General features: G+C 38.3%; 1 protein-coding gene across 1 annotated transcript; it reads right to left on the reverse strand.

Annotated features, from left to right (window-relative positions):
* Positions 1 to 11,640: 11,640 nt before the first annotated feature.
* Positions 11,641 to 27,939, reverse strand: rabl2 (RAB, member of RAS oncogene family-like 2). Its single transcript, XM_039761524.1, has 8 exons — positions 27,214 to 27,939; positions 26,947 to 26,976; positions 26,029 to 26,108; positions 19,279 to 19,358; positions 18,684 to 18,795; positions 15,782 to 15,879; positions 15,258 to 15,341; positions 11,641 to 12,018 (listed from the first exon to the last, which is right to left on the reverse strand). The coding sequence occupies exons 1-8, from the start codon at positions 27,315 to 27,317 to the stop codon at positions 11,938 to 11,940; spliced, it is 669 nt and encodes a 222-aa protein (XP_039617458.1). The 5' UTR covers positions 27,318 to 27,939; the 3' UTR covers positions 11,641 to 11,937.
* Positions 27,940 to 27,942: the final 3 nt, after the last annotated feature.

Consider the following 27,942-nt stretch of genomic DNA (forward strand, 5'->3'; position numbering starts at 1 on the left):
GGCTCTATTGTAGGCACGGAGCTAGACAGTTTGACATCCGTGGTAGAGCAACAGGCGCTGAGCAGGCTCCTGTCAATCGTGGAGAATCCACTGCATCCACTGAACAGGATCATCTCCAGACAGAGGAGCAGCTTCAGAGACAGACTGCTGTCACTGTCCTGCTAAACTGATAGACTGAGGAGACCCCACACTATGCGACTCTTCAATTTCACCCGGGGGGTAAATGCTAACATTATTCAAAGTTATTGTCTGTTTTTACATTCATTTTTATTACTCTTTAATTTAATATTGTTTCTTTGTATCAGTATACTGCTGCTGGATTATGTGAATTTCCCCTTGGGATTAATAAAGTATCTATCTATCTATCTATTTAAAGAAAGAAAGAAATGAAAACACAATTGAGAATATTAGGGAAAAAAACAGAACAAAAGCCAAAGCAAAAGACCAATGACGACTGTAAACATTAGCAAGGGTCGCCTTGCAGCCCTTCGGTTTCTTGTGTCACTGCCTCTTTGTACCTCCAGCACATGCAGCCAGGCCTTCTTTGAATTTTTAGTTATAGACACTGTTAGGCAGTGCATCACATCTTCACATGTTGTGATCCAGGGCATCCCAAAGAGATAAGATCAGGAGCGAGTGAAGGTCAAGGCAGTGGACCACAATATCTGTACTGTACATGGTGTGAGGAGAAGGCCCCTGATAGGCCACTTTGCTCTAAGAGCAGCAGCAGGAAGCCTGTCCTTCAGTGTCCTGTCACTTTTTTGGCCATTGTGTCTACTAGAAGTGTCAACAGCAGTATAAGTGAGACGTTTAAAATGATCTCTCAGATTTACCAACCTGAAGTATTAGAATACAATTCGAGGAGAATACAACTGAGACCAGCAGCCTTTCTCTTATCCATTAAGTTCAGGGCATTTCTTCCACTGCTATATACTGTACTGCATGCATCCAAATGCAAAGCTCTCCAGCCAAATTTAGGGATATTTCAAAGGGTGGATAATCTGGAAGGGGACATATTGGGCTTGTAACAAGCAACAAATCTGTGTATTGATTGTCTTAAAATACTTGGCAATCATGTGTGGCTCAGTCCTATTGGAGGAAGTGTAGGAGAGCAATTAGCTCAGGCCACATACTCAAACGTTTCTCTGCATGGCCCTATTTCAGGAAGTGAGGTTGATGATAGCTGAGATTCTCTTAAATTATAGATGGTTTCTAAGTATCTCTACTGCCGTGGAATCTCGTAACATCCTAATAGGGATTTCTCATTGGTTTTCATGAACCACCAGTAACGGCGCCGTGCAGTGAATACACTTGACTTGAGCATTCATAGTTTTCATTCTCTTTCTCTGTACGCTTAGCATTCGTTTGCTCAGAGGTTGATGCACTTGCTGCATCCTGAGCAGCTCTTCTTTTCTCCACCCTAGCGGCCCACTTGTTCTCTTGTTTTGTCAGCATCTTTTTGTGTTAAAACTGATTAAGTCAGTGTTTGTGTTGCAATTACTTAGTATGTTTTCTTAAATTTTTCACTTAAGTATTCAATCTGCCTCAGGAATGATTTAAGATATGAAGAGGTAGAGGAAGTGACGACGAAGGTGGTAGGAATGAGAACGGCGCCCTTACACATGTGCCACACGGCCACCCTGCTGGCTGCCGCCAAGAGTTGATTCTAAAATAAAAAATAAATAAAAATAGGAATAACTTTGGATGTCAATCATCACCCTAAAAGCGGATAGTAGACGTCACTTAGTGCATGTGTACCAAATTTCAGGTCAATAGGTCAAACGGTTTGCAAGCTACAAGCGATTTAAAATCCTGGACAGACAAACGGAGAGCCACGGTAATGTATTATATATAAAGAAAAGATTTGCCATCTGGTAGAGCCCCTGGCTTGTTAAACTGGTGTTGCTACCGACATTTCTGTCATTGTATATTCTTTTTCTGAACCCTGTGTTTAAGGCCCATAAGCTTCACATAATTGCTTCTGATTCTTCATGCAAGGCTTTAATTTCTTTGCTCTGTACGTCCGATTCTTCCATTTGAATCTAGGACAGCTTCTAGTTAATATTTGTTATTTCTGCCTTCAGATCAGACGTCATTAATGCAATCAGTTAGCTGCTACAGCAGGTTCTTCATCAAATGAGGACTCTGTATGTTTGATTATTGCTAGAACTGTCATATCGTGGAAAGGGAGATATTTTTGAGTGATAATACCGATACATATAAATTTACTCACTTAACAGATGCTTTCAATGTGAAGGAGCTCACAAAAGAGGTCAACATAATCAAGTAAACATCAGTCAGGGGTCTGTTATGAGACAAGTGTACAGAACAAAATTAGGTAATGAGCTAATCAACATGCAACACGTCGCCATTCTCCAGCACCATGATCAGTGACTGTTATTACCTTATCATGAAGCATCTGTCTTCCATTGTTGAAAAATCTCAGACCACGGCCATGCGTAACTAGCAGCATCTCATCTTTCTGATAGTGCCCTCAAAGCATACATGCATTTAGCCATTTTCAGAACACAGGGGTCAGAGAATTGTGCACAAGGCAAGAACCTGCTTTAGTATGCACCTGGGCCTGTCACTGGGTGAGCACACTCGAATACCCAGGGTGCACTAGTGCAGACAGCAGGACAATGTGCCAACTCAATCAACAATAATCAGAATGGGAACCCAGAAATGTAAAGCTTGCATGCAGCACCCCCACCTTCAAAATAAATTATCAGACATTTAAAGTGAGATGTCTACTATGCGCTAAAAACACAGGAAAAGCACACTCCGCTTATGCTGTTTTAAAATTTTGAATATACTCTCCCCCACGCTGCCGTGCATTTTTAATTTTGTAGAATGAGAGGACGAAGTGTTATATGTAATGAGATAAGGATTTCAACACAGGCATTTGCCTGGCACTAAGACAGAGGTGAGAGCAGGAGCCTGAGTTCTCCTCCATTACTGCAGGTCATAATCAGATTATCTTTGCAGTTGAAATGGAAAATGAATCGACAAGAGAATAGCTGCTTGGGTCTAACAAGAACTAAAAAGGCACCAGTGCTTAAAATAAAACCGCTTATGACAGCTTACGTGCATTTTCAAGTCAGATCCTGCTTTTTTTTTTTTCTTTTTTCATTTTCCAAATTCATCACCACACTTAGAACAGACACAGAATACGCCGACCTTTTCTTCTTGTTCATTTCAGAGAAACGTAGGAAGAAATCTGAAATATGTTATTTATAGGTTTTGACTCAACGTCAAACATTTGATTTAAATCAAGGTTTTCCAGAGAGCTGTAAAAAAAGAAGAAATCTGTTATCAGCTAAAAATGTGACAGACCTGTCTGAAGTTTTATTTAAATGCTGTGGGCTCTCGCTGGTCGACGTCGTGCGTGCCATTTTTATGCAATCCGTTTGTGTTTGAAATCCTGAAGGTGCAGTAGGTGTCAGAACTGGATGTGTTTTTTCAAAATCCTTGTATATTTATTATTTGTGCTTTTGTTTATCAGAAGAGGCATTTAAGGTTTTAATTGAAATAAATAAGATTTCTGTCATTATTATATGTAATAATTGTAAGAGGCACCATTCCTAGCCCAGCCATTGCACCTGCTACTGTATATTATTGAAGAAGATCAGAGGAAATAGAGATTGTGAACTGGACACAGATCTGTGGATGTTTTTTTTTACTGGATCTGGTTTTTAGGGGGCTAGTTGTCAAGTATTTTTAGGGATGTTGTTGCTGTTCATGGATGAAGTGAGTGAAGAGCAGTACAGATTATGGGGTGCATACTGTGATGTGATTAAGGGATGACTGGACTGAGAGATGGTACAGATTATACAATGTTACTGCATATGGCTGTGATGGTTCAGGGACCGTACAGACCAAGGGCAGAGTATGATCGTAGATTGTAGTTACACAATATGGACAAAAGTTTGAGCTTTTTGGGCATCCCATTCCAAAGTTATGGGCATTATATTGAGCTGTTCCACCTTTCATGGCTATAACAGCTTTTAATCTTCTGGAAAGGCTTTCCACAAGATTTTGCAAGATTTTTGTGCCCATTCAGCCAGAAGGCCATTTGTGAGGTCAGGTTCTGATGCTGGATGAGAAGACCAGACTCACAATCAGCATCCCAATTCATGCCAAAAGTGTTCAATAGGGTTGAGGTCAGTACTCTATGCAGAAACTCGAGTTCCTCCATGTCTTTATGGACCTGGCTTTGAGCCTAGGGGCACAGCCATGCTGGAACAGAAAAGAGTGTTCCTCAAACTATTGCCTTAAAAGTTAGAAACACATAATTGTCTAAAATGAGGACAGCGTTCTCTTGGTATCTGCCAATGCCAAATTATTTTTTCATTGCAACACCGTAAAACCTTCATCCATCTATTCATTTTCTACTGCTTATCTGGTCCAGGTCGCAGGAGCAATAGTTTGAGCAAGGATGCCTAGATGTCCCTTTTCCCAACACCTCCTCCAACTCCTCTGGAGGGATACTGAGGTGTTCCCAGGCCAGCTGTGAGATGTAATGACTGAATTGTGTCTAGGTTAGGCTTAGGGTTGCTCTGCTCATTAAGGGTTTACTGTTTTTATGGAGGGCTATTCAAGTCTCACTGCCACTAACTTTCACATTACATACTTGTCTTTCTTGGTTTCCCTCAATACAGCTAGGTGGGGTCTGCACACTGATTCAGGCCTAAGAGCCCTGATCTTCCTAAGCCCCCCATGATTTTCATGATCACACCTGTCGGAAAACACAGTAGACTCTGTTTTCTTATTTTTTGATTTCTTTTCAGGCCTGCAGGTGGCAAAATTCTGTCTATAAATTGGTTGTGTCTGAGATGGAATCAGAGATCAATATGGCTGGTAGAAAATAAAAGCCCAGTATGGGAGATTTTGAATGCAATGTTGAAGGCATTCATTATAAGCATATTGTCGTTGGAGCGAGGTATGCTGTGAGCTGTAGACATTTAGAGTAAAAAACCCTCACACCTTAAAATTCACCTAAAGCTCATTACAAATTGGCCCATTCTGGGCTATAAAAGGAAAAGAAAAGAGAGTCAACAGTTAGCGCAGATTTGTTCAATGACAGAAAATATTTTAAAAATTATAAAATTGTTCATATTCAGTACCTGGTTTTGATTTTGCTTGCTATTATCAGATAAATACAAACCCAAATAGTAAAGTGTGCTGTGGAGCAGGAGTGCCACGATGGCTGCAGGTTTTCATTCTAACCACCTTCTTAATTAGTGACCTGTTTTGCTGCTAATTAACTTCTTTTGCTTTAGTTTTAATTAACTCGACTCAGACCCCTTAGTTCCTTCTATACCTTTAATTAGCAGCCAAACTATAATGAGACACAAAATGAGCAAATAGGTGACCAGGTAACCACATTATCTAAATATAAAGAAAGGTGAAGATTTCGGTAAGGTTGATCTCTCAGGTCAATAATCAGAAACAGAAAATTAACAGTTTGGGAAATGAGAGCAGCAGCAAGCCATGGAATTAAGTAACGGTGTTTCTCATTAAGAAACTGGTTGGAGTGAATTTGGTTGAAGTTTGAAACCAGGTTAATCTGGTCATCAGTTGGCTCACTTCACGTCTCATTTCTGTTTGGCTGCCATTTAATGAAGAAAAGAATCAATTCAGAGGAGTGAATCCTTAAAACAGGGCTATTCAAATGAAGGGGAAAGGAGTTAAGTAGCAGTGAAAACTGGTCACTGATTAGGAAAAGGGTTTGAATGAAAACCTGCAGCCATTGCGGCCCTCCAGGCCTGGAGTTCGACACCCATGCTGTGGAGTGTAGTAAGCTTCCACTAAAATTAAACTCATATTATATCCAAACCCATTAAGTGTACAGTTCTGTCTCATTGTAACACAAAAACTAAACTCCATAGTAGCTCTTTAACCATACTATAATTACTAAAACTAAAACTGAAATTAATATATATAAAAATAAAATAGAAATGTCTTTGTAAAATAAAAATTAAATTAAAACTAAAAATACACAATGAAGGAAAACTAAAACTAAACTGAATTTCCAAGGTCAGAAAAAATCTAGAAATAAAAAGTAATATAAAAAGGCAAAACTATAATAACCTTTGTGGGAACATCAGTGTACTGCTGGTATCCAAAAGTCTCAAGACAAGATAAAAAGTGTCTAGTGAGAGGGACGTTGGTATTGTCCATATGTATATTAAAATCCTCAAACAGAATTATGTTTGAAGTAATTGTAGATAAATGGGTAAGAAAGGTAGCAAGATCTTTCAAAAAATCATTGTTTGATTTATGGGGTGGTAGATTGCTATGATGGTAGAAATAGGCCAAGACAATTGACACACAGTTGATTCAAAAGAGCTAAACAGCAGGAGCAGGACTTTCCACTTCTCACATTATCGTGATACCTCCTCCACGGTCAGAGGCACGGGATTGACGAATGTAAACAAACCCCCCAGTTGGATTTCATTAAGTTGAGAAAATTCTTGAGGTTGCTACCATGTCTTGGTTAAACAGAGAAAATCAAACTTACGGTCAATGAGGAGATCCTGGATGAGAAACCCCTTGCTCATGAGTGAGTGGATGTTCAATAGACTGAAATTGGCAATGCTGCTGTTGCATATGGCAGCGGTGGTAACCTACCAAGCTAGGCTGGCCAACACGCTGTGGTCAGCATTCTTATCTGTGTTATGTGGAGGGTGCCGAGAGTTAGACCAGAAGGAGTTAATTCCTTTCAAGGTGTCCATTCGGAATTTCCAGTGGGACCCATGATGGATGTATCTCCAACGAGGGAGAAATAGGACGTCCGGTTCAAAATGCAGCACAGACAGCAGAGGCACAGACTGGTGGAGACCCAGTCGAAGAAGCTCAGCAGCTGAGTACTGGAGCAGGCCCATCGCAGATTGCATAGCAAGTGACAGGAGACACCAAACAAACATAAACCAGATGAATACCTTACCAGTCCACATTGTAGACGAGGCCACAACCAGCTCAGGCGTCCAGAGAACAAACCAGGTATGTTTCGAAACTGGGTTTGGCTGAAGCTAATGCATACCTAGCCACGCAGAAATATCAGCAATAACGCCAATATCACCAATCATACCTAAAATCAACAGTCTAGTTACCGGCGAGCAGCAGTGACCAGTCCCACCAGTGCTCACTCAAATAGAACCAAGCTTGCCTGGCCTTTGTTTTTTTTTTTTTAACTGTCCAAACTATTAGACTTCATGGTACTGTGATGAATTTGGAAGTGGAGAAGTAACAAGTCACTCTAATGGCACTAGAATGTGTCTTCCATGAGCAAACTTAGCAGGTGATTCATGGGGGCTCTGGTGCCATGCCAAACCTGAATGGCATGTAGAGTTCTGGAAGCCACTAATTCCACACCACTGCTGATACTCCTTCTCTATGGCATTTGGCCAGGAAGCTACCAGTTCCAAACCTCTGAAATTAAAGGCCTTTCCAGCTTAGGCAGAATTTACAACATTATGTGCAAAGTTGCCCTTATTGGCTATGCTGGTTTAGATGTGGTGTGTCTCTGGTGATGCTACTGTCCATACCATGTGCACTTTTAAATTAATAAATCACAAAAATAGGACCACTCAGCAAGCTGCTTGAATATTTCGTAGGGAGGGGTGTGCTACAGCTTCTCACAGTGATATACATATAGGGATGGCAGTGGGGTCATGAAGTGGTCTACTCTTAAGTGTTGAATCCTGGGAAGTCGAGCTATACGTTCTGGAGGATGCACTCCACTGACATTGAGTTTTTTATTTTTAGCAGAACACGTTGAGGGAAACAAACTAAGGGGTTCAGCTACTCCATGTGTTTACTGCTGCAAGATAACAACCAAAACGCCAAGGTCACCGCTACTATCAATGAGAGTTCTGACACTGGAGAGGGCATTTGAGTTTCTATCCATTAACGTGTGGATCCTAAAAATGTGAGTATGCCTAATCGCGCCCCAGCAGACATGAACCTATCGCTGCAAAGACAAACTAAGTTGCACTTCAGCTTTTGTAGATTGCAGATACTTGGAAATGGCAGATTGACAAGGTTAGATGAAATGGTCAGCTTTCCAGAAACAGCCAAAAGTCTATCGAATAAAACAAATGGTGACAGCTCAGTGTCACAACTGGGGCCAAGGAGAGAAACTCCATCACTTTCTCTTAACTGAAAAACAAACAGATCAGTTTACTCCATTAGGCTTCTAAGCCACCCAGATGAACGTGAATGTTGTTTCACACTGAACCAATCGGAAATATAGGGAAGAAGAAAAATTGCCAAAGAGATATCATTAAAATGGAGGGTAATGCATATTTTAATGACAACAACGCAAGATTGGCCGATTTCAGTCATGAACAGAAAGATTTCTTTACTTGAATAATGCCAAAGTAATTTAAAATGGAACTCAAACTGAAGAAGTGAACAATTTCAGTGCCTACATATTTTTATTTATTAGAAACTTGATATGTGGAGCAAATTTTGCTAAGCATCGCAAATTTAACAGGAAAAGTTCAGTTTGCTGCCCAAAAGAGATTTAACAGTAGAAAATAAATTTGGAATTCTTGGACCTCTGTTAGGGAGCATTATCCAAGACGAGAAGGATGACATCCGCATTTAAAGAAATAATAGAGATTTAGGCAAAAAATACAAAACTCCAGAAACTCAAATGATAGAGCAACACAAAGAGGACAAGATGTTTTGATCTGGAATGGCTGCATGAGAATTGGTCAAAACATGTGCTAGTACAGTCCGAAGTGTAACCTACAGCAGTACAACCTGGGACAAAGCACAGATGAAAAGATCACTCTCAGTTTAGAGGGTCAAATGGATGAAATGGACTTTGTGATATGATGGAGATGATGGACATTATCCAAAGCCATGTGGGCCATCATAACATTCGTTTGACCAGTATGAATTAATATAGTGATGACAGTCAGCAATCATCAAGCAGGAAATACAGCAAGCTGCCCAAGGTCTGCATTAAACAAAGGCAAAGGTCTAGTAGTCTGAAGGCAACAGAGGATGTTTAGAACACGGAAACAGTTTTAATGAAAACAGGCCATTCTACCCAGCAAAGACCCTGGTGTATCTTGGTAGATATAAAGACAAAGAAAGTGAATCAGTGTTAATACCGTACTGATGGTGCTGAAACAGCCACTGGCTTGACCTAAAATATTCCTGTGTCAAGCCCACCCTCCGATGCAGCAGCCCAGTTAAAAATGATTTGGACAATGCACCCCGAGCACTGCATTTCAAAAATAACTCATCTGCCGCATTACATTTGCTCCCCAAACATTTTTACAATTACATTTTCTGGCATTGTGCTCGGCCACTCAATGATTTTGTTTTTTTTTAATACTTATGGGTAATGGTGGACTGTTGCGCTGCTAATATAATATTTCATGTCCAAGTATGCAGTTAAAGTCCTGAACTCTTTCAATATTGCTACATATTACATTTAAATAATGCCAGATTAGTTTTCTGTTAAGGATTGTTCAGCTAAAGAAGAGGTGTTTTGAAGTTATTTTGTTATCTCATGGGAATTACACTACCAACACTATAATGTCCAGCTCCCATAATAGACAGAAAAAATAAATAAGTGAGTAACTCAGAGGCCATAAAACGATGGGCATACTTAATCAGTTACTAAAGATTGTATAAATTGTGACCAATTCTTGAGTCAACACTGATTTTACATATTACTGATATGTTAGGGTTATATTGCAGTGCTAAAGCACATGACACATTTAAAACAAATTCTTTGTTGCATCACTCACAATAGCACCACAAACTGCCTCTGGAAGCAACATTAGCACAAGAACGGTTTGTCGGGAGCTTCACGAAATGGGATTCCATGGCTGTGCAGCGGCACACAAGCCCAAGGTCATGATGTGCAATGCCAAGTATCGGTTGGAGTGTTGGAACGCACCCCACCATTGGACTCCTGGGCCGTGGAAAGGTGTCCTCTGGAATGATGACTTAAGTGTGATGATGGAATCTGGGAATGGCAGATACCAAGAGAATGCTGCCTTCTCGCCTGCATAGCACCTACTGTAAAAATTGGTGAAGGAGGGATAATGGTCTGGGGATGTTTTTCATGTTTGGAACTGTAAATGTTACAGCATACAAGACATTTTAGACAATTCTGTGCTTCCAACTTCGTTGCAACAGTTTGGGGAAGGCCCTTTTCTTTCCCAACATGATTCTAACCTTGTGCACAAAGCCAGGTCCATAAAAACATGAGAGAAACATGAGTAGCTTGCATACAGCACTGACCTAAACCCTACTGAACACCTTTGGCATGAATTAGGATGCCGACTGAGAGTCTGGTCTTCTCATCCAACATCTGAACCTGACCTTACCAATGCTCATTTGGCTAAATTGGCACAAATGCCCACAGGCATACTGCAAAATGTTGTGGAAAGCCTTTCCAAAAGAGTGGAGCCTCTTATAGCTGCATTGGGGGGATTCAATATTAATGGCCATGGTTTTGGAATGGGATGTCCAACAAGCTCATATAGGTGTGATGGTCAGGTACCCACAAACATTTGACTGTATGGTGTATACTATCAATGTTATTTTCATTTATTATCATTTGGCTGACATCTTTATCTACTGTATAATGACATAAAACATTTGAGATACATCAGGTTTTTTTTTCTCCTCCTGGTCACATGATGTCAGTGGCAGGATCTGAACCCATAACCTTAGGGTTTGAAGTCCAAAGCCTCAACCACTACGCCACATTGCTTTTTAAGAGAATGAAGACATTTTGTAGATGGACTCTGAACAAGTCACCTCTACTGCCACTGCCCCAAATGAAAAGGCATTACACTATTTATCCCATAACCTTGGATTAGCAATTACTTTAGAATCAAATGCAATATACCAAATATAATAGATGAATATCAAACACAGTATTTTACAAACATTAAAGCTTAACTGTAAGTGAATAACAAGTTACTTTCATGAGGGTACATGTTTATTGCAATGTAATAAATACCTTGTACAACAGGCAGCCACACGTCTCTTTTGTGCACCTAAATTTCAATGTCTTGCACACAGGATTTGTTTCATGTGGTTTTGTACACAAACCAGGAGCACCAGTAGTGTTTACATTCCATGAAAAGTACACTGTGGAGACAAAACCTGCTAGAAGTGCAAGTGATGTGAGGCCCAGTCCAAGCTGGTAGCTAATTAGAATTGGGATTTGGTCAGTTAATTAAATAAATGGAGTAGCAAAAAATGCAAAACTTACAAGTGATCTTTAAAAAAAAAAAAAAAAAAGACATTCTGAATTAGATATGTACTGTATAGAAAGTATTTTACTGTTATATGATCTATTGTAAATAATTTATTTTTGAAAATGTCAGTAAATGAACTGTGGGGAGTTCAACTGAGCCAAGGATTAGGACTTACCCACTAGGCGACAGCAATTGCTAAATGCTTTATTAATATCTAGTAATAAAAAAATAAAATGGTTATTAAATTAACTATTATGAAATGTTACTTTTTAAACTTTAACAACTCCAAATACGAGTGCTTAAAAGACAATCTGTAAAATGACTCTCTTTATCATTTTAATGCAGTTCTATTGCAGACAATAATAATAATTCCTCACATATAGCGTTTTTCTCACTACTCACCTTTTGGCTGTGGCAGTAATATTCACAGTTTTAAATAAAGCAACAAAATCAATTGACAGGACTCAAATTCATAAAGTGGAACAATAGGAGTCTGCACAGTACAATGTTTTTTTTCTGGTGGGACAAATCTGAATTTGAATAGAGTTTATCATGGTCAGATATTTTAGGTAATGTATATTTCTCACTGGTGTGTTTTCAGCAGTCAAACAGATTCTCCTTTCAAAGACGGTCAGGAAAATAAAATAAGATACTATTCCGCTTAAAACCCAAATCATTTTATGAAGACCAGGGTAGGTCATGTCTTTTTGATGTTGTCTTCCTTTAAACTGTCATCTTCTTTATCTGAGTAGTCATCTTTCTTGTCCATGTCAAAGTTCTGCAAGGGGAAACAACAGTATTATTAATGCGGAGCAGAATACTCAATATTATAATTGAAATGAGGAACCTTGCAACACTTATAGACACCACACACATTTTAGTAAAAATCTAGGTTACAGAACTGGTGTGCCTCCCTCCATATAATGAGGAATGTTCGAGTGCTCTTGGTAATGTGCCAGTTTTCGTATGTTGGAGATCTGCTTAAACCTCTTATTGCAGACACTTTGCAATGCTGGACAGATTTCATCAAGATAGATCAGAAAGAGTGGAAAAGATGCCTTTACGGATAAACCTGTGGTACACCTCACCTAAGCTGACCACAATCTGATCCATCATACTCCCACCTCCAAGCCTGGTATTAGACAGCAACACCTCTCTTACTGTCTGAGCCAGAAGATCTTGTGTGTTTGGGGGTTGTTGTTTGCTATAATATGTAGTAGTGTAGCACAACTCTCATTTATCAAAGCAGGCACAATTATACAATGGCAAGTCCATCCGTTTCAATCACAATGTGAATTCAGAAACCTCTGGTCACCCGATATGCTAGCCTTTACGTTCCCCTTTCTTTGTGCTTCTTGTTGCCTTTGTTTGTCAGATATTGCAGCCATCTTGCAGACAATGGACATGGACACTGGATGTTTTGTCATTTTATATAGATCGATATTTTCCTTGAGCTTCTGAAAAAGTCAGATTTTTCTCCTTAGGGACAAATAAAGTTTAATCTGTCTGTCTCTTTATCTATCTACTGGTCTGTAGTGGCTGCATACTACTCTTCGAAAGTACAGGCTGTCTCACTTGAGCAGTGATTAGCATGGTTTTATAGGCTTTTGTGTGCAGATATTAATTTGTGGAATTCTAAAAGTGTGCTAAAATATGCAGAGTATCAACAATAGTCAAATTACTACTTAGGGAAATAATGGATAATGTCGAGCACATCAGAATAACAGTATTTAAAATCTTTCAGTAACCATGGCAGGGTAGCTTCATGGAGAGGCTATTCAGAGACACTCAGGGTATATTTTGTGTGGTATGATAACAGACTCGACTAGTCTGTGGAATGGCTGTCAATAAAGTGAACTCGGGTCACCCCTTCCAAACCAAAATCAGCCTATAAACACGGCCTGATTTCACACAAGCCTATATTTAAATAAATTAAAAAGGGGAAAGGGATTTTATGAAATTATTATTAAGGGTTCTTCAGAATTTAGGACATACACAGAATAAAAACAAACAAATGACAGCTTGATTAAATGGTAATTTCTCCCAGTATGGGGTGGGGTGCAGGGGATAAAGTCTATGCCTTACTCACAAGAAAGATAGTTTGGCACTTTAAATTTAAAGCGTTTAGCTGAAGCTGGAAATAAAGGCCTTCTGAAATGGGACTTGAGTGTTGACATGAAAACTGAACCACAATTAATTCTAAAAGTCAATTTAAACCAGTAAAAATCATGGAATAGTACTACTACACATTTGTTGCACATAGTAAAGGGTATATGGTATTCATCCTCTAAATTCCCACAGCCTTCGAACACTAGAATTCACTAATTAGAGTACATGGTATTCTACAACAAACTAAAATAACAAAAAGAAAATATACCCTCTTGACTTCTCCTTCAGGCACAAACATCACCAAATGAGTAAAAATCTACAACTCTACATCATAGCATGGAAGGCAAGACAGACATTTTTTTTTGTTTTACTTTTTGATTAGCACAATCAGAACATGCAAATGTGTGTCTATCAAATAAAACCAAGCTCAGGAGCAAGCCCACCTTAAACCTACTGTCTTGGGGCATTAATGACATCTTCCTACTCTACAAACGCATGCAACCGTTACACAGAAACATTGTGTTGTTCTTCCTTTTTGTTTTAATGTGTCATTTCTTAAGTGGTTACAAACTTAATGGTAAGGTGCAATTAAACATTCTTAAGTAAATGGTTTAAAACAAAAACAGGATCCAACAAACTCCTATTATAAAAAAATATGAAGTCCACAGCTAATGATGGCACAAGACATCACATTATACAACAGTGGTCAAGTGTACTGCCAACTCTAGCAATATTCATCTGTGTTTTATATAAAGAAAAAAACTTAAGAGCTGCTTGCTTTTTTTAGTGTTGTTTACAACTTAAAAAATTAAGAAAAGATGACAAAAGAACCAGCCATGAATATTAGAAATAAAATTGTCACCAAGCAGAAGAAGCCCTTAAAAGCACAAATCCATTTTTCAAGGTGACTCTAGAGTTACCGAGTATATAGAAAACACAGAGCCTCTAAATCTGCATTTGTAAGAGGAAAAGTAATAAAGGATCTTATTGACAGTTGACGATACACTGCTGGACTTCCATGGACCTAAACGTGGGACTCAAACGATCTGCATCAATGTTCTTAACACAAACAACCTGCAGGAGATCAATCCAAGAAAAATTATATGGTCAGAGGTCAACAGTGAAGAAAAATAAAAAGATACATAACAGCATGTCGGTTCTTTTCCCACACCTACTTAAACAAACCTTAGCAAGTCTTTCTGGGAAAATGATGCGTCAATACACAGAACAAAAATAGAACTGTTTCAGAATGCTTCTCAGCCCTCTGAAATTAAGCCTTCAAAAAAGCAAACCCTCAAATGTACAGCAGTTCCACGAAGCCATGAAGTTCCTTTGCTGTCACTAGTACTGGAGGTCTTGAACATGCGAGTTTAATTAGGACATCTTGAAAAACTGGGTGGTTTGATAAATAACATGGACCACAGCACGTTTTGTAACTTATCTAGATGTAAATACCAGGGAATAAAATCAGAATCTCTGATCTCTCGTCTCATAATCATCCTTTGATCTCATATACGAATGTCTTCAGTGTAGAGTAAAAACAAATTAATTGACCTTGCTGTTCCAATACTTGTGGAGTGGACTATAAATCCTAAAGCACAGAGGAATGGCTGAAGAGGAAAATGGACTGCTCCTTGATTTACAGGTGAGATGTGCTAACATTATTTCAGTGGAAAGATGGAACAAGCTTAGCAAAACTCACAAGAAGCATTTCGAGGCAGTATTTCTTTCTAAAGACTATGCAGTCACATACTAGTTCTTTGATGACAAGTCCTTTTTTCCTTTGTTTTGTTAAGTTTAAGTGACATAATAAACTTATTAAAATTACGTTTTGAGAAGTATATATATCTGTGTACTTTATTGTATAGTACACTTTAAATGTAAATGCAAGTAAAAGAACTTTCTTACCTCTAATTCGCGCATGACTTCATCCATGAAATCACAGGAATTTAGCTTATAAGATAATGCCAGTTTGATTGCATCTCTGAACAGCTAGGGACAATATGTGAGAAATGAAATTATTTGCTGATGAAACTATTTGTAATTTTATTCAGTCTACCTGGAAAAATGTAACTAAGATAGCTCTCAACTATTCCAGACAAACATTTGACAGTGAAGAGATCCTTAGACACAAAGCACATAGTCGGTTTATAATTTCATTCTTATCTCAAAACACATAACTATAAGAGGTTTAAGGGCAATCAAAAATGCAGCTTCGGTTTAGTTAATCTGGCATGTTCACAGTTCTTTGTGAAAAAACTTTTTTCAGTCATTTGTATATTGTCTGGGCCCATCCAACTACTACATCAGGTCACTTGTTTTTAAACCAATCCAGTGTATATAATTTAATGAGTAGGAACATTTCAAAGTTGTGTGAGAACACCAAAAATCCAAATAAAGGTATTCAATTGAGAATCAATTGGCATACTGACCTTAACTACATTTGTGCCATCTGCAGCAGAAACAAAATAGAAGGGAAGTCCGTGCTTTTTAGCAAAACTGAAGTTTTTCTGGGTTACCTTCATGTCAGCTAAGAAAAAGAGAGAGAGGAAACAAACTAAACTTCCAAAGCACATTCCTTAAAGACGACACTTGCAGGCATGAGAATGTACAAATTCTTAATAACATAATCCATAACTTTAAGTTTACAACAACATTTTTTTTTTTTAATTTAGTGCATTTGTATTATGTATCCAGGTCTGTTGAGGACAGATCTGCAGTGCTCTTACAATGAGTTCAGCTTCACTTATAAATAAAGAGAGTTCTAGTGGTGGGAATAGTGCAGGCCACAACTGAAGGTACTGGCTGAAACAAAAAGTGTCATAAAAGAAGATCCTGCTTATAATTAGGTGACTGTCAAATGTTACACAACATGGATGAGTTGTGTGTGTGTATATTATATATAAGTCAATTTGTCCCTTAGTCCTTTACTTACTTAACCCTTATCTTTTTATCTAACCTTCCAACTTCTTTTTCACATGCCTGAAGATCCATTGATATTTGGAAAGGCAGGGAGAATTAAAAGTAATTATGGCCAGAGTGGAAAACTGGAGCAACATTTAACATAATTTTAATTACAGTTTTGGCCTTTGTAAAAAAATTAAGACCTACTTCACATTTCATTACTGCATTTAAAGGTTGTTTTTTATGCTTGCTAACTATCTGCTATAAAATTTTCTGAGCCTACTCTTTAATAAAATGGCCTCTGGTGTTTATCGTCTTGAAAACAATAAGCCATCAAACACAACACAGTTTAACATTTACTATTCAGTTTTTTTTATCTCCTATATGCAATATTTTAAACTTAAGTATATTTGATTTTTTATACACAGTTTTTAGGCAGGTGTGAAAAAATGCTGTACACAAAGAATATTTTCAAAAATGGAAGTGTTAATCATTTATTTTTATCAATCAACAAAATGCAGTGAATGAACATAAGAGAAATCTAAATCAAATCAATATTTGGTGTGACCACCCTTTGCCTTCAAAACAGCATCAATTCTTCTAGGTACACTTGCACATAGTTTTTGAAGGAACTCTGCTGATAGGTTGTTCCAAACATCTTGGAGAACTAACCACAGATCTTCTGTGAATGTAGGCTTCCTCACATCCTCCTGTCTCTTCATGTAATCCCAGACACACTCGATGATGTTGAGATCAGGGCTCTGTGGGGGTCATACCATCACTTCCAGGACTTCTTGTTCTTCTTTACGCTGAAGATAGTTCTTAATGACTTTGGCTGTATGTTTGGGGTCGTTGTCCTGTTGCAGAATAAATTTGGGGCCAATCATACACTTCCCTGATGGTGCTGCATGATGGATACGTATCTGCCTGTATTTCTCAGCATTGAGAACACCATTAATCCTGACTAAATCTCCAACTCCATTTGCAGAAATGCAGCCCCAAACGTTCAAGGAACCTCCACCATGCTTCACTGTTGCCTGCATACACTCAATATTGTACCTCTCTCCAGCCCCTCCACGAACAAACTGCCTTCTGCTACAGCCAAATATTTCAAATTTTGACTCATCAGTCCAAAGCACCTGCTGCCATTTTCTGTACCCCAGTTCCTATGTTTTCGTGCATACTTGAGTCGCTTGGCCTTGTTTCCACGTCAGAGGTATGACTTTTTGGCTGCAACTCTTACATGAAGACCACTTTTGGCCAGACTTCTCCGGACAGTAGATGGGTATACCTGGGTCCCACTGGTTTCTGCCAGTTGTGAGCTGATGGCACTGCAGGACATCTTCCGATTTCGAAGGGTAATAAGCTTGATGTGTCTTTCATCTGCTGCACTAAGTTTCCTTGGCCGACCACTGCGTCCATGATCCTCAGCGTTGCCCGTTTCTTTGTGCTTCTTCAAAAGAGCTTGAACAGCACATCTTGAAACCCCAGTCTGCTTTGAAATCTTTGTCTGGGAGAGACCTTGCTGATGCAGTATAACTACCTTGTGTCTTGTTGCTGTGCTCAATCCTGCCATGACATGAAACTGTCTTCCACAACCTCACCTTGGTAGCAGAGTTTGGCTGTTCCTCACCCAGTTTTAAGCCACCTACATAGCTGTTTCTGTTTCAGTTAATGACTGTGTTTCAACCTACGTGTGACATTGATGATCATTAGCACCTGTTTGGTATAACTGGTTGATCATACACCTGACTATAATCCTACAAAATCCCTGACTTTGTGCAAGTGTACCTATAAGAATTGATGCTGGTTTGAAGGCAAAAGGTAGTAACACCAAATATTGATTTGATTTAGATTTTTCTTTTGTTCGCTCACTTTGCATTTTGTAAATTAATAAAAATAAACAATCATTATTTATATTTCTGAAAGCATTCTTTGTTTACAGCATTTTTTTCACACCTGTGTAAAACTTTTGCACAGTACTGTATATCTGCTAATTAAATGAATTCAGGATCATCTACATATTTGAATAAGTTGTTAATTACAATTTAGTCTAAATCTGAATAAATTAAAAGGGAAAAGGGACTTTTATTAAGTTGTTATTGGGAGATATTCAGAATAGCATAATTTAGAACATAATATACAATAATATACAGAACAAAGTCAAAGAGGTGATGGCTTGATTTAAAGGTTAAAGTTTCCAAAACTTTAAAGAACGTAAAAAAAATCGTAAAATGATCCCAATGTACTCCCACTATCAGGATAATACTGTATTGAGAGCTCTATGGCATTTATTGCCACTGTAGGTTTTTAAATATGAACTTAATAAAACTTTTGTTATGTAAACCAAGCTAACACAGCCATTTTTCAAAATTCTTTCTTACTGTCAAATTATGAGTTTGCAATTAAAATTAAAAAAAAAATACTCACCATCGATTTTATTTGCAACTAATATGCATGGGATTTCTGGGCGATACTCCCTTAATTCCTTGTACCAGTTGCCAAGATTTTTATAGGTTATTTTTCTCTGAATGTCAAAAACCTATTGAGTGAAATAATTTCTGTGTTATTATTCATGCATAGAGTTATTTCAAAATCATTTGGAAACAAAAATATGAAAACAAAATTAACATGGCCTCAATGTACTGTACATACAGCTGATTCTTACTGCACTCACAGACTTAAACGTGAACTTTAAGTTAATGTTGAAAAGTTTAGTAAATGTGCCTTATTGATATATACAGGTGGATTTTGAATAAAAATGTATGCAGTGAATCTGTCTCAGGTGTATCTCTGTGTAGAAATATGTGTAAATACAATGTTTCCACTGATGAAGAATTGAAAAATAATTTACAGTTGTGGTTATGCTATACAGTATCTAACAAATATTTACAGACAAAATTACCCCAGATCAAGCTGCCCCACATATGTTTTAATATTTCTACCTGGAAATGCAGCCTACACCTTATGTGGTATCAATATAAGACATACTGTAAAAGGGTACAAAAAACACAAGGGATTTTACCATAATGCAGGCATGAGCTTTGTGGTAGTAAGAAGGATGCATACTCTGAAATTTCTCCTGTCCAGCAGTATCCCAAAAATCTGAAAAAAATTAGCCAGATTATATATTACTACAAAGAATGAATTAAAAAAAAAATAATAAAGTTAATGTAAAGGAAAAGCATGAATCCTACACAGGCTAACATTTAAATGGAAAATCAAGAAAAACAATGAACATGCCAAGTATTAAAGTTACTTGCAGAACACCTGAGATTAGTCAAGTGCAAATCCATTCCTTCATGACACGATCTGCTTATTTTAAATTCAGAATTGTGGCAAGCTGAAGTTCATTCCATCTGCAGTACAGATGTATTTTGCCCAGAGGGGACTGGACAGTCTAATGGTCTGGAATCCCTGCAGATTTTATTTTTTTCTCCAGCTGTCTGGAGTTTTTTTTTTTGTTTGTTTTTTCTGTCCACCCTGGCCATTGGACCTTACTCTTATTCTATGCTAATTAATGTTGACTTATTTTATTTTCTTATTGTGTCTTTTATTTTTCTATTCTTTATTATGTAAAGCACTTTGAGCTATTGTTTGTATGAAAATGTGCTATATAAATAAATGTTGTTGTTGTTGTTGTTGTTATTATTGTCTCATCTACAGCAGTAGTGCTTAATTTCAGCCCTGGGGCCTGCTGTGGCTGGAAGCTTTCATTCCAACCATCTTTTTCTTTTAAATGGACTCCTATCTTAAACAAGCTCTTATTTCCTAATTCCCTAGTTTTTTTTCTTTTTTTGGCATCAAACCAGAAATTACAAACATTCTGCATGAATTTGTGCGTTACCCAGGCAAGATTTCTTCTTTTTGCTTTTCAGTTCATACATTTGTAATGGCTGCCCTTTAGCATCCATTGTCATTGTGCATTGGTGTCTGCTTACTCATCACTAAGTGGCACTGTTTTGGATACAATCAAGAAATTGAAATTACAAAACAGACTTAAGCTTTTAAAGATAATGAGAAAGAAAACATACCAACTCATTAAACACCGAGATCAATTCGAGATCAATTCAAATTAATATGATTATGAAACTTTTTCGAAGATCTGCAGCCATAGGAAGCCACCAGGACTGAACTTGATAAGCACTGATCTACAGTCTACCCTTCCACAACAGTAGAAACCTCACCTTATATCACAAGTGTGGGTAACAAGGATCAGTAGTTACCATGGATTGCCATATTCAATAATTAGAAAAGCTCCCGGCAAGTGAACAAAACAGAACCTTTCCCTACACTACTGCAGCGGACAAAAATTTACTATATTAGAATGATCTTATCTTTAACAACTGAGCTGCTTTAAGCATATTTCATAACAGAACTCCAAGCGTAAGTAATGACACATCAAACATTAAGATACAATTAAGGGCACAGCCAAAACACAGGCTAAGGTTAGGTCCTGCTTCCACTGTCTCACGGATACATTTTGCACAGTCTATGCTTTAGGAGAGAGTTAGGATATACAATTTTAATTGTACTGGTGAATAAATGGACAGAATTAGGGTAAGGCAGCAACCTAAGCCGTGCCACGCTCCACTCATAAGAAGCAATGTCTTCATAAGGCAAATAGGGCAGTGCTGGAAACTGGCGCTTCAGAATGGAAGAAGGAAAAAGAATGAGTGCATGGCGACCAAGGTCTTTGATAATACGGCCTGCTTTTCTAGAGCTGTATGTGGCATGTGTTACATACACAAAGTATCTATACAGATATGCACAGTGGGTGTGTATCTGTTTGTCCTGGACCATAAAGAGCCAAGTACCAGTAATATTAGTGATTTGCTCCTACTGTTGTACAATGGTAATGTTCTACGGCTAGTGAGAATGGACTCCTCTGTGCACCTACAATAGATGGCAGGCATAAATGAAGACATCCTTTCCTCAGTCATCTAACAAAGTACAGTGGTGTGAAAAACTATTTGCCCCCTTCCTGATTTCTTATTCTTTTGCATGTTTGTCACACAAAATGTTTCTGATCATCAAACACATTTAACCATTATTCAAATATAACACAAGTAAACACAAAATGCAGTTTTTAAATGATGGTTTTTATTATTTAGGGAGAAAAAAAAATCCAAACCTACATGGCCCTGTGTGAAAAAGTAATTGCCCCCTGAACCTAATAACTGGTTGGGCCACCATTAGCAGCAATAACTGCAATCAAGCGCTTATGATAACTTGCAATGAGTCTTTACAGCTCTGGAGGAATTTTGGCCCACTCATCTTTGCAGAATTGTTGTAATTCAGCTTTATTTGAGGGTTTTCTAGCATGAACCGCCTTTTTAAGGTCATGCCATAGCATCTCAATTAGATTCAGGTCAGGACTTTGACTAGGCCACTGCAAAGTCTTCATTTTGTTTTTCTTCAGCCATTCAGAGGTGGATTTGCTGGTGTGTTTTGGGTCATTGTCCTGTTGCAGCACCCAAGATCTCTTCAGCTTGAGTTGACGAACAGATGGCCAGACATTCTCCTTCAGGATTTTTTGGTAGACAGTAGAATTCATGGTTCCATCTATCACAGCAAGCCTTCCAGGTCCTGAAGCAGCAAAACAACCCCAGACCATCACACTACCACCACCATATTTTACTGTTGGTATGATGTTCTTTTCTGAAATGCTGTGTTCCTTTTACGCCAGATGTAACGGGACATTTGCCTTCCACAAAGTTCAACTTTTGTCTCATCAGTCCACAAGGTATTTTCTCAAAAGTCTTGGCAATCATTGAGATGTTTCTTAGCAAAATTGAGACGAGCCCTAATGTTCTTTTGCTTAACAGTGGTTTGCCTTGGAAATCTGCCATGCAGGCTGTTTTTGCCCAGTCTCTTTCTTATGGTGGAGTCGTGAACACTGACCTTAATTGAGGCAAGTGAGGCCTGCAGTTCTTTAGACGTTGTCCTGGGGTCTTTTGTGACCTCTCGGATGAGTCGCCTCTGCGCTCTTGGGGTAATTTTGGTCGGCCAGCCACTCCTGGGAAGGTTCACCACTGTTCCATGTTTTTGCCATTTGTGGATAATGGCTCTCACTGTGGTTTGCTGGAGTCCCAAAGCTTTAGAAATGGCTTTATAACCTTTACCAGACTGATAGATCTCAATTACTTCTGTTCTCATTTGTTCCTGAATTTCTTTGGATCTTGGCATGATGTCTAGCTTTTGAGGTGCTTTTGGTCTACTTCTCTGTGTCAGGCAGCTCCAATTTAAGTGATTTCTTGATTGAAACAGGTGTGGCAGTAATCAGGCCTGGGGGTGGCTACGGAAATTGAGCTCAGGTGTGATACACCACAGTTAGGTGATTTTTAACAAGGGGCAATTACTTTTTCACACAGGGCCATGTAGGTTTGGATTTTTTCTCCCTAAATAATAAAAACCATCATTTAAAAACTGCATTTTGTGTTTACTTGTGTTATATTTGACTAATGGTTAAATGTGTTTGATGATCAGAAACATTTTGTGTGACAAACATACAAAAGAATAAGAAATCAGGAAGGGGGCAAATAGTTTTTCACACCACTGTAAATGTGTTGTTGATCCTTCTTGATGACAGACACGCTAAGTTTTACTCATTTAAAGGTCCTGACAGATGAGGACTACAAGAAATAAAAGCTACTAACCAATTCATAGCATCTCTGTCTATGTCCTCATTCCTGATTATGTACCCTCAATGTATAACTGGGTTATGATTTCATACATTTTGCAAATATCAGATGCAAAACAATACAATAAATGGAGGAATATTTAATGTAACATTTAAACATGTCTATACCAAGAACCTGAATTACAGCATTGAATACATGAATGTTATATTTTAAACTTCATTTGTCACATTTACTTTAATTACTTTTAGCTGTATGTATTTTTTGGGGGAAAAGTACAATAATGGATACATACACTATATTTAATATTATAAAGATACAAAAGATCCTAATCAGGGAGTATAAAAGCAGCTAATTATAAGTGAAGAGAATATTGTCACATTACTAATAGATGATCTGGGAGAAAGTGAACACTAGTTTTTAAATCATTTGCTAAAGTGACATTTCTAGTAGAGTGAACAAAAAGCACATAGCTCGGGCAAATCACAGGATGACCAACACACACACTTTAGAGCAGGAGTGCCCACACTTGTTCGGCTTGAGAGCTACTTTTAAAATGACCAGGTTGAAATAATCTACCTACATTAAAAATTCTCTCTCTCTCTAGTATACTTTATACATGAAATGTATGTTGTTGTACCTTGCATAACTGAATAACCTTTATGGCACAATAACAATTCAATACATTTATGGTCACTACAGTATTTGGATTTAATAATCATCATGTGGGAAAAGGTTGGCTCGCATAAATAAGTACAGCCAAATAATGCAGTCAAGGAGCTTTTGAATTCAGCCGAGTGAAAAATGACGGCTGTCTGATTAAATGCGATTTAAGTTCCCTCTCCTTTCTCTTTCTCAGATCACTTTTTGGAAGGACGTCAGTTTTGTAGTTTTTATGAATAGCTTGAAAGTGCCTTTCCACATTTTCCTTCTTTGGAATAGCAGTGATAGATTGACAGATCAGACAAACGCACTTCGATTGTGACATTGTGAGAAAAAAATCCTCTTCCAATTCCACATTCAGCCCATACCTTTCCCAAACATTTTTTTTTTTTTTAAATCCCTTCTTTAGTCGATATAAATTGGAAGGTTAACTAGATCACCAAGATAGCCAGAGTTTTGCAGTAGATCATGCGTGATGACAGAAGAAAAGACATCTCAGACTGGCCACCCTGTATGTCAATCAAGCGGCAAATACCATAGAGAGGATATATGATAGACTAACGTTTTCAAATTTTTTTTTTTTAATGCAACGCGATCTACCTGCACTACCTTTGCGATCTACTGGTTGCAATCGACGCACTGGGCACCCATGCTTTAGAGTTAGCCCTCCTCCACAGGGAACATCACGAAACTGTAGCAAGAACTAAACACTCAGTACAAATCTTCATGACCTAGTCATATGTTCTATCAGTGCCAGAAATGCAAAAAAACATCTGTCATCACCTATTTCATATTGGGGAGGGTTGGGGACTCGGTCTGTCAGTCTGTCTATCTCTCAAGTTGACATCTCACAATACAATACTTGATAACTACAGTTACTAATCTTTTTTTTTTTTTTTTTTTTATTTATTTCACCTTATATATTTTCTTGTATTAGGAATTTGTTAGTTTTTGCATACCCCTTGGGGTCAGAGTGCAGGGTCAGCCATTGTACAGCGCCCCTGGAGCAATTGCAGGTTAAGGGCCTTACTCAAGGGCCCAGCAGAGTAGGATGTCATTTGGCAGTGATGGAGATTTGAACAGGCAACCTTCGGGATACCAGCGCAAATCCTTAGCCTCAGAGCCGCCAGCGTGTCAACTTCCCTGACAAGAGATCAATGGACATGTCAAATTATGAGACTGCAACAGATAACCTAACACATTTACACACTTTCAGAGTATTGTGAGCTTGTTCCTTTTTCTGATAAATGCGTGCTGCCTGACAGAGTCATGGCCGTGCAATGGGCTTACAGGGACAATGAGCCAAGCTACAATCTTACAAACTACGTCCTCTCTACCCATCTCTAAATTCGATTGTGGTATGTAAAACATTAGACATCATACCCATGAGCCTCTCTTCAGTGTGTGTGTGTGTGTGTGTGTGTGTGTGTGTGTGTTCCACAACACCAATATTCCTCATCATTGCATTCTATGCATTGTACTTACGGGTGGGCACTCATTGGTTCACAAGTCTCACACATACAGAGACCACCCTTATGACTTAGGCTGACTTTGTCGCAGCAAACTGCAGATTGGTTGAACAGAGACACTGGGTAACTCAGACTACATAGCTTGTGATCATGGGAGTGTGTTGTGACTACCCTGGATTCTCTAAGAATATGTAAATTGCACTTACGACTGAAAAGAAGAATATGCCCGGGTCTTAAGTCACATACATATACATATATATATATATATACATACATATACTGTATATACACATATATATATATATACATATATACACACACAACCAGGTAATTTCCCGGGTTGACAGCAATGTATAAAAGCAGTTATAAAGAAAGGTGTACAAAGGACCATGGCCATCAGTTAAAATGCTAAATGTCACTGTACTGCGCAGAGAGGGGAAAAAAATGCTGCTAGTTGCCACTGTTTGTGCAACACTTAAAATTCCACAAAATTCATTTTTGAACATTGAACAACATTTTTTTGTAGAAGAATTTTAATTTTTATTGTAAAATAATAGAAATACCACAAATCTAGACACTGCACCCTCATTAATACTTTGAGATGAACATATTTAGTCTTGTGTCCGTCATGGCACAGACAACAAAGACAACAAACATCCTCGGGTAATGTCTAACAGTGTCCTGAAATGCCAACTCACTGCAGCAAATTCAAGCGGCATTTTTGACAAATAAGTTGTTTAAAAGCTGCTAAATCTTTTGGTTTTTTGCAGGTTTAATAAATTGCACAAAGCAATGCAAACACCACCAAAATTTGCAAGTATTTTTAAAGTATCACAAGTGCATTCTAGCACCAATTTCGACTTTTTATAGAAATGGCAACAAATATTAATGCATTGCATTATATACCTAGAATAACATTGCTGTCAATATGTAATTGTATGCAATGGAAATTGTAAAACATCTGAAATTGTAATTAATAAATAAATAAATAAATGCACTCACCTACTAAGATAGTTTTTCCATCCACAGTTGTTGGATATTTGTAAAGTGTGAGTGCGTAGGTAGACAGGTCTTTGGAATGACTGGAAGTCACATTTAAGGATAACAAAAGGCACAACAGGAAATTCACTCAGTAAACTTTCAGCAATGATACAAGCATGACAAAATGAAGACACTGGACTCCAAAAGTCCATGTGCACATTTTATGTTACATGCAGAGCTAAGGCCCATCTAAACAACGAAAATGATTAGGGAGAAGGAAAGTCCTGGTGGGATGGCGTAACTATAGACAAGAGGAAGATAGGGAGGCCAGTCACAACACAACGATGGGCACAAGGACTGTTTTGTAATTATTACTTTAATGCAATGGCCTGCAATCCATTCTGCAGAAATACAATCTTGCTAAAATTGTTTTTAAGTTACAAAATGAAGGATATACTGCAGCCTAAATAACATATTTACATATAGAATATATACAAATTAGCTGGCATTTGTGTGCTGGAATCTGAGGTTCAAATTTCCTTTTTGCAAGATACTGCATACCGTACTTGCATTCTCAAAGCTACTTAATCCAACTGCAGGCCTCTGTGAGACTGATGCCTGTCTCAGCAGCTTTACAAACGACAGAAAGCATTCTTGGCCATGGTGTCATGCCTGCCACAGGGCCACCTCAAACACTTACCGGGTCAATTTAGAATTACCAATCAACCTTACCTGCAAGTCTTTGAGGATATAGGAGGAAAAACCCACTCAGACACAGGGAAATGTGCAAACTGCACATACAAGAACAAAGCATAATTTGAGGCAGTAATACCACATCGGTGTGACCTGTACTCCTTATTTGTCAGCGATAGGTCTTCACAAATGTTGTTTATGTGTACGACAAATAAATTACCTTCATCGGCAAACACAAAAGGATACTACACTTGCATGAGGAATCTCTCCATCAACCTGAACAATAAACAAAAGACATGAATGAAACAGAAACACATAAGCACAGACAGCTGATGTGCAACTTAAGACACACTAGCACATTTAGAATGCAGGGGCGGACGCCAGCATTGTGTAAGTCTCCCTAACGTGATATACACACGATAAATTCACTCTGAACAATTGTATAACTTTTTACAAAGGCAATGCTGTGCCCCCTAGTTGTTAAATTGTTATCCATTTGCCAAAAGAACTTACTTTGATTTTCCAACAGCGCTGTCGCCCAAACAGATGATTTTAAGCTCATCTTTGTCATACTTATCTTGATTCAGATCGGAAAAACCAGCAGCATTCTCGGCCATCTTTTGGCTTTGCGGAGGTAAAAACGCGATCCCGACCTTAGGAGCAAGCAGCGAACATCTACGGTAAACTAAATACGGGCACACAGCCCCTTCATCCACTACCGCCTTCGACTTCTCCGGTTAGGCTTTTCTTTTTGCTCCGTTTTAATTAATCATCAGAGATAACCAAATCCCTTCCATTCATCATTCGCCAAATTGCTCCACCGTCGCGACTCTTTATACAAGATTATCAGTTAGAAGTTGTTCAGTTGAACAAAAATACAAAGCAGCGCCGTTTGACTGGACTCCTATTAACCACGACTCGGTTAATTATCGATGTAGCCTGAGCGATACTTCGTTATTGAGAAAGTGCTTCAAAAATTTACAACAGCAGTTTCTACGCAACCGACGCTAAAAAAGGACCCTCAACAGGAAAATGTAGGTTGTCTATTCGTCTGCCTGCGCCACTGTGCTGTCTACTTCCGGCAATAGCCATACCAAAAGCCGGCGTTTTTTGTTTTATCATTCACATATGCCAATGTTAGCAATCGGGAAGAAAAAATAATTATATAAAAATGTCCAGTAAAAGCATTGCACATCTTCAGCGGTATAAAAATGTATGCACGTAATTCAGATCACTCTACGT

The sequence above is a fragment of the Polypterus senegalus genome, chromosome 8 (assembly GCF_016835505.1).
Source record: "Polypterus senegalus isolate Bchr_013 chromosome 8, ASM1683550v1, whole genome shotgun sequence".
In the NCBI taxonomy this organism is placed as follows: Eukaryota; Metazoa; Chordata; class Cladistia; order Polypteriformes; family Polypteridae; genus Polypterus; species Polypterus senegalus.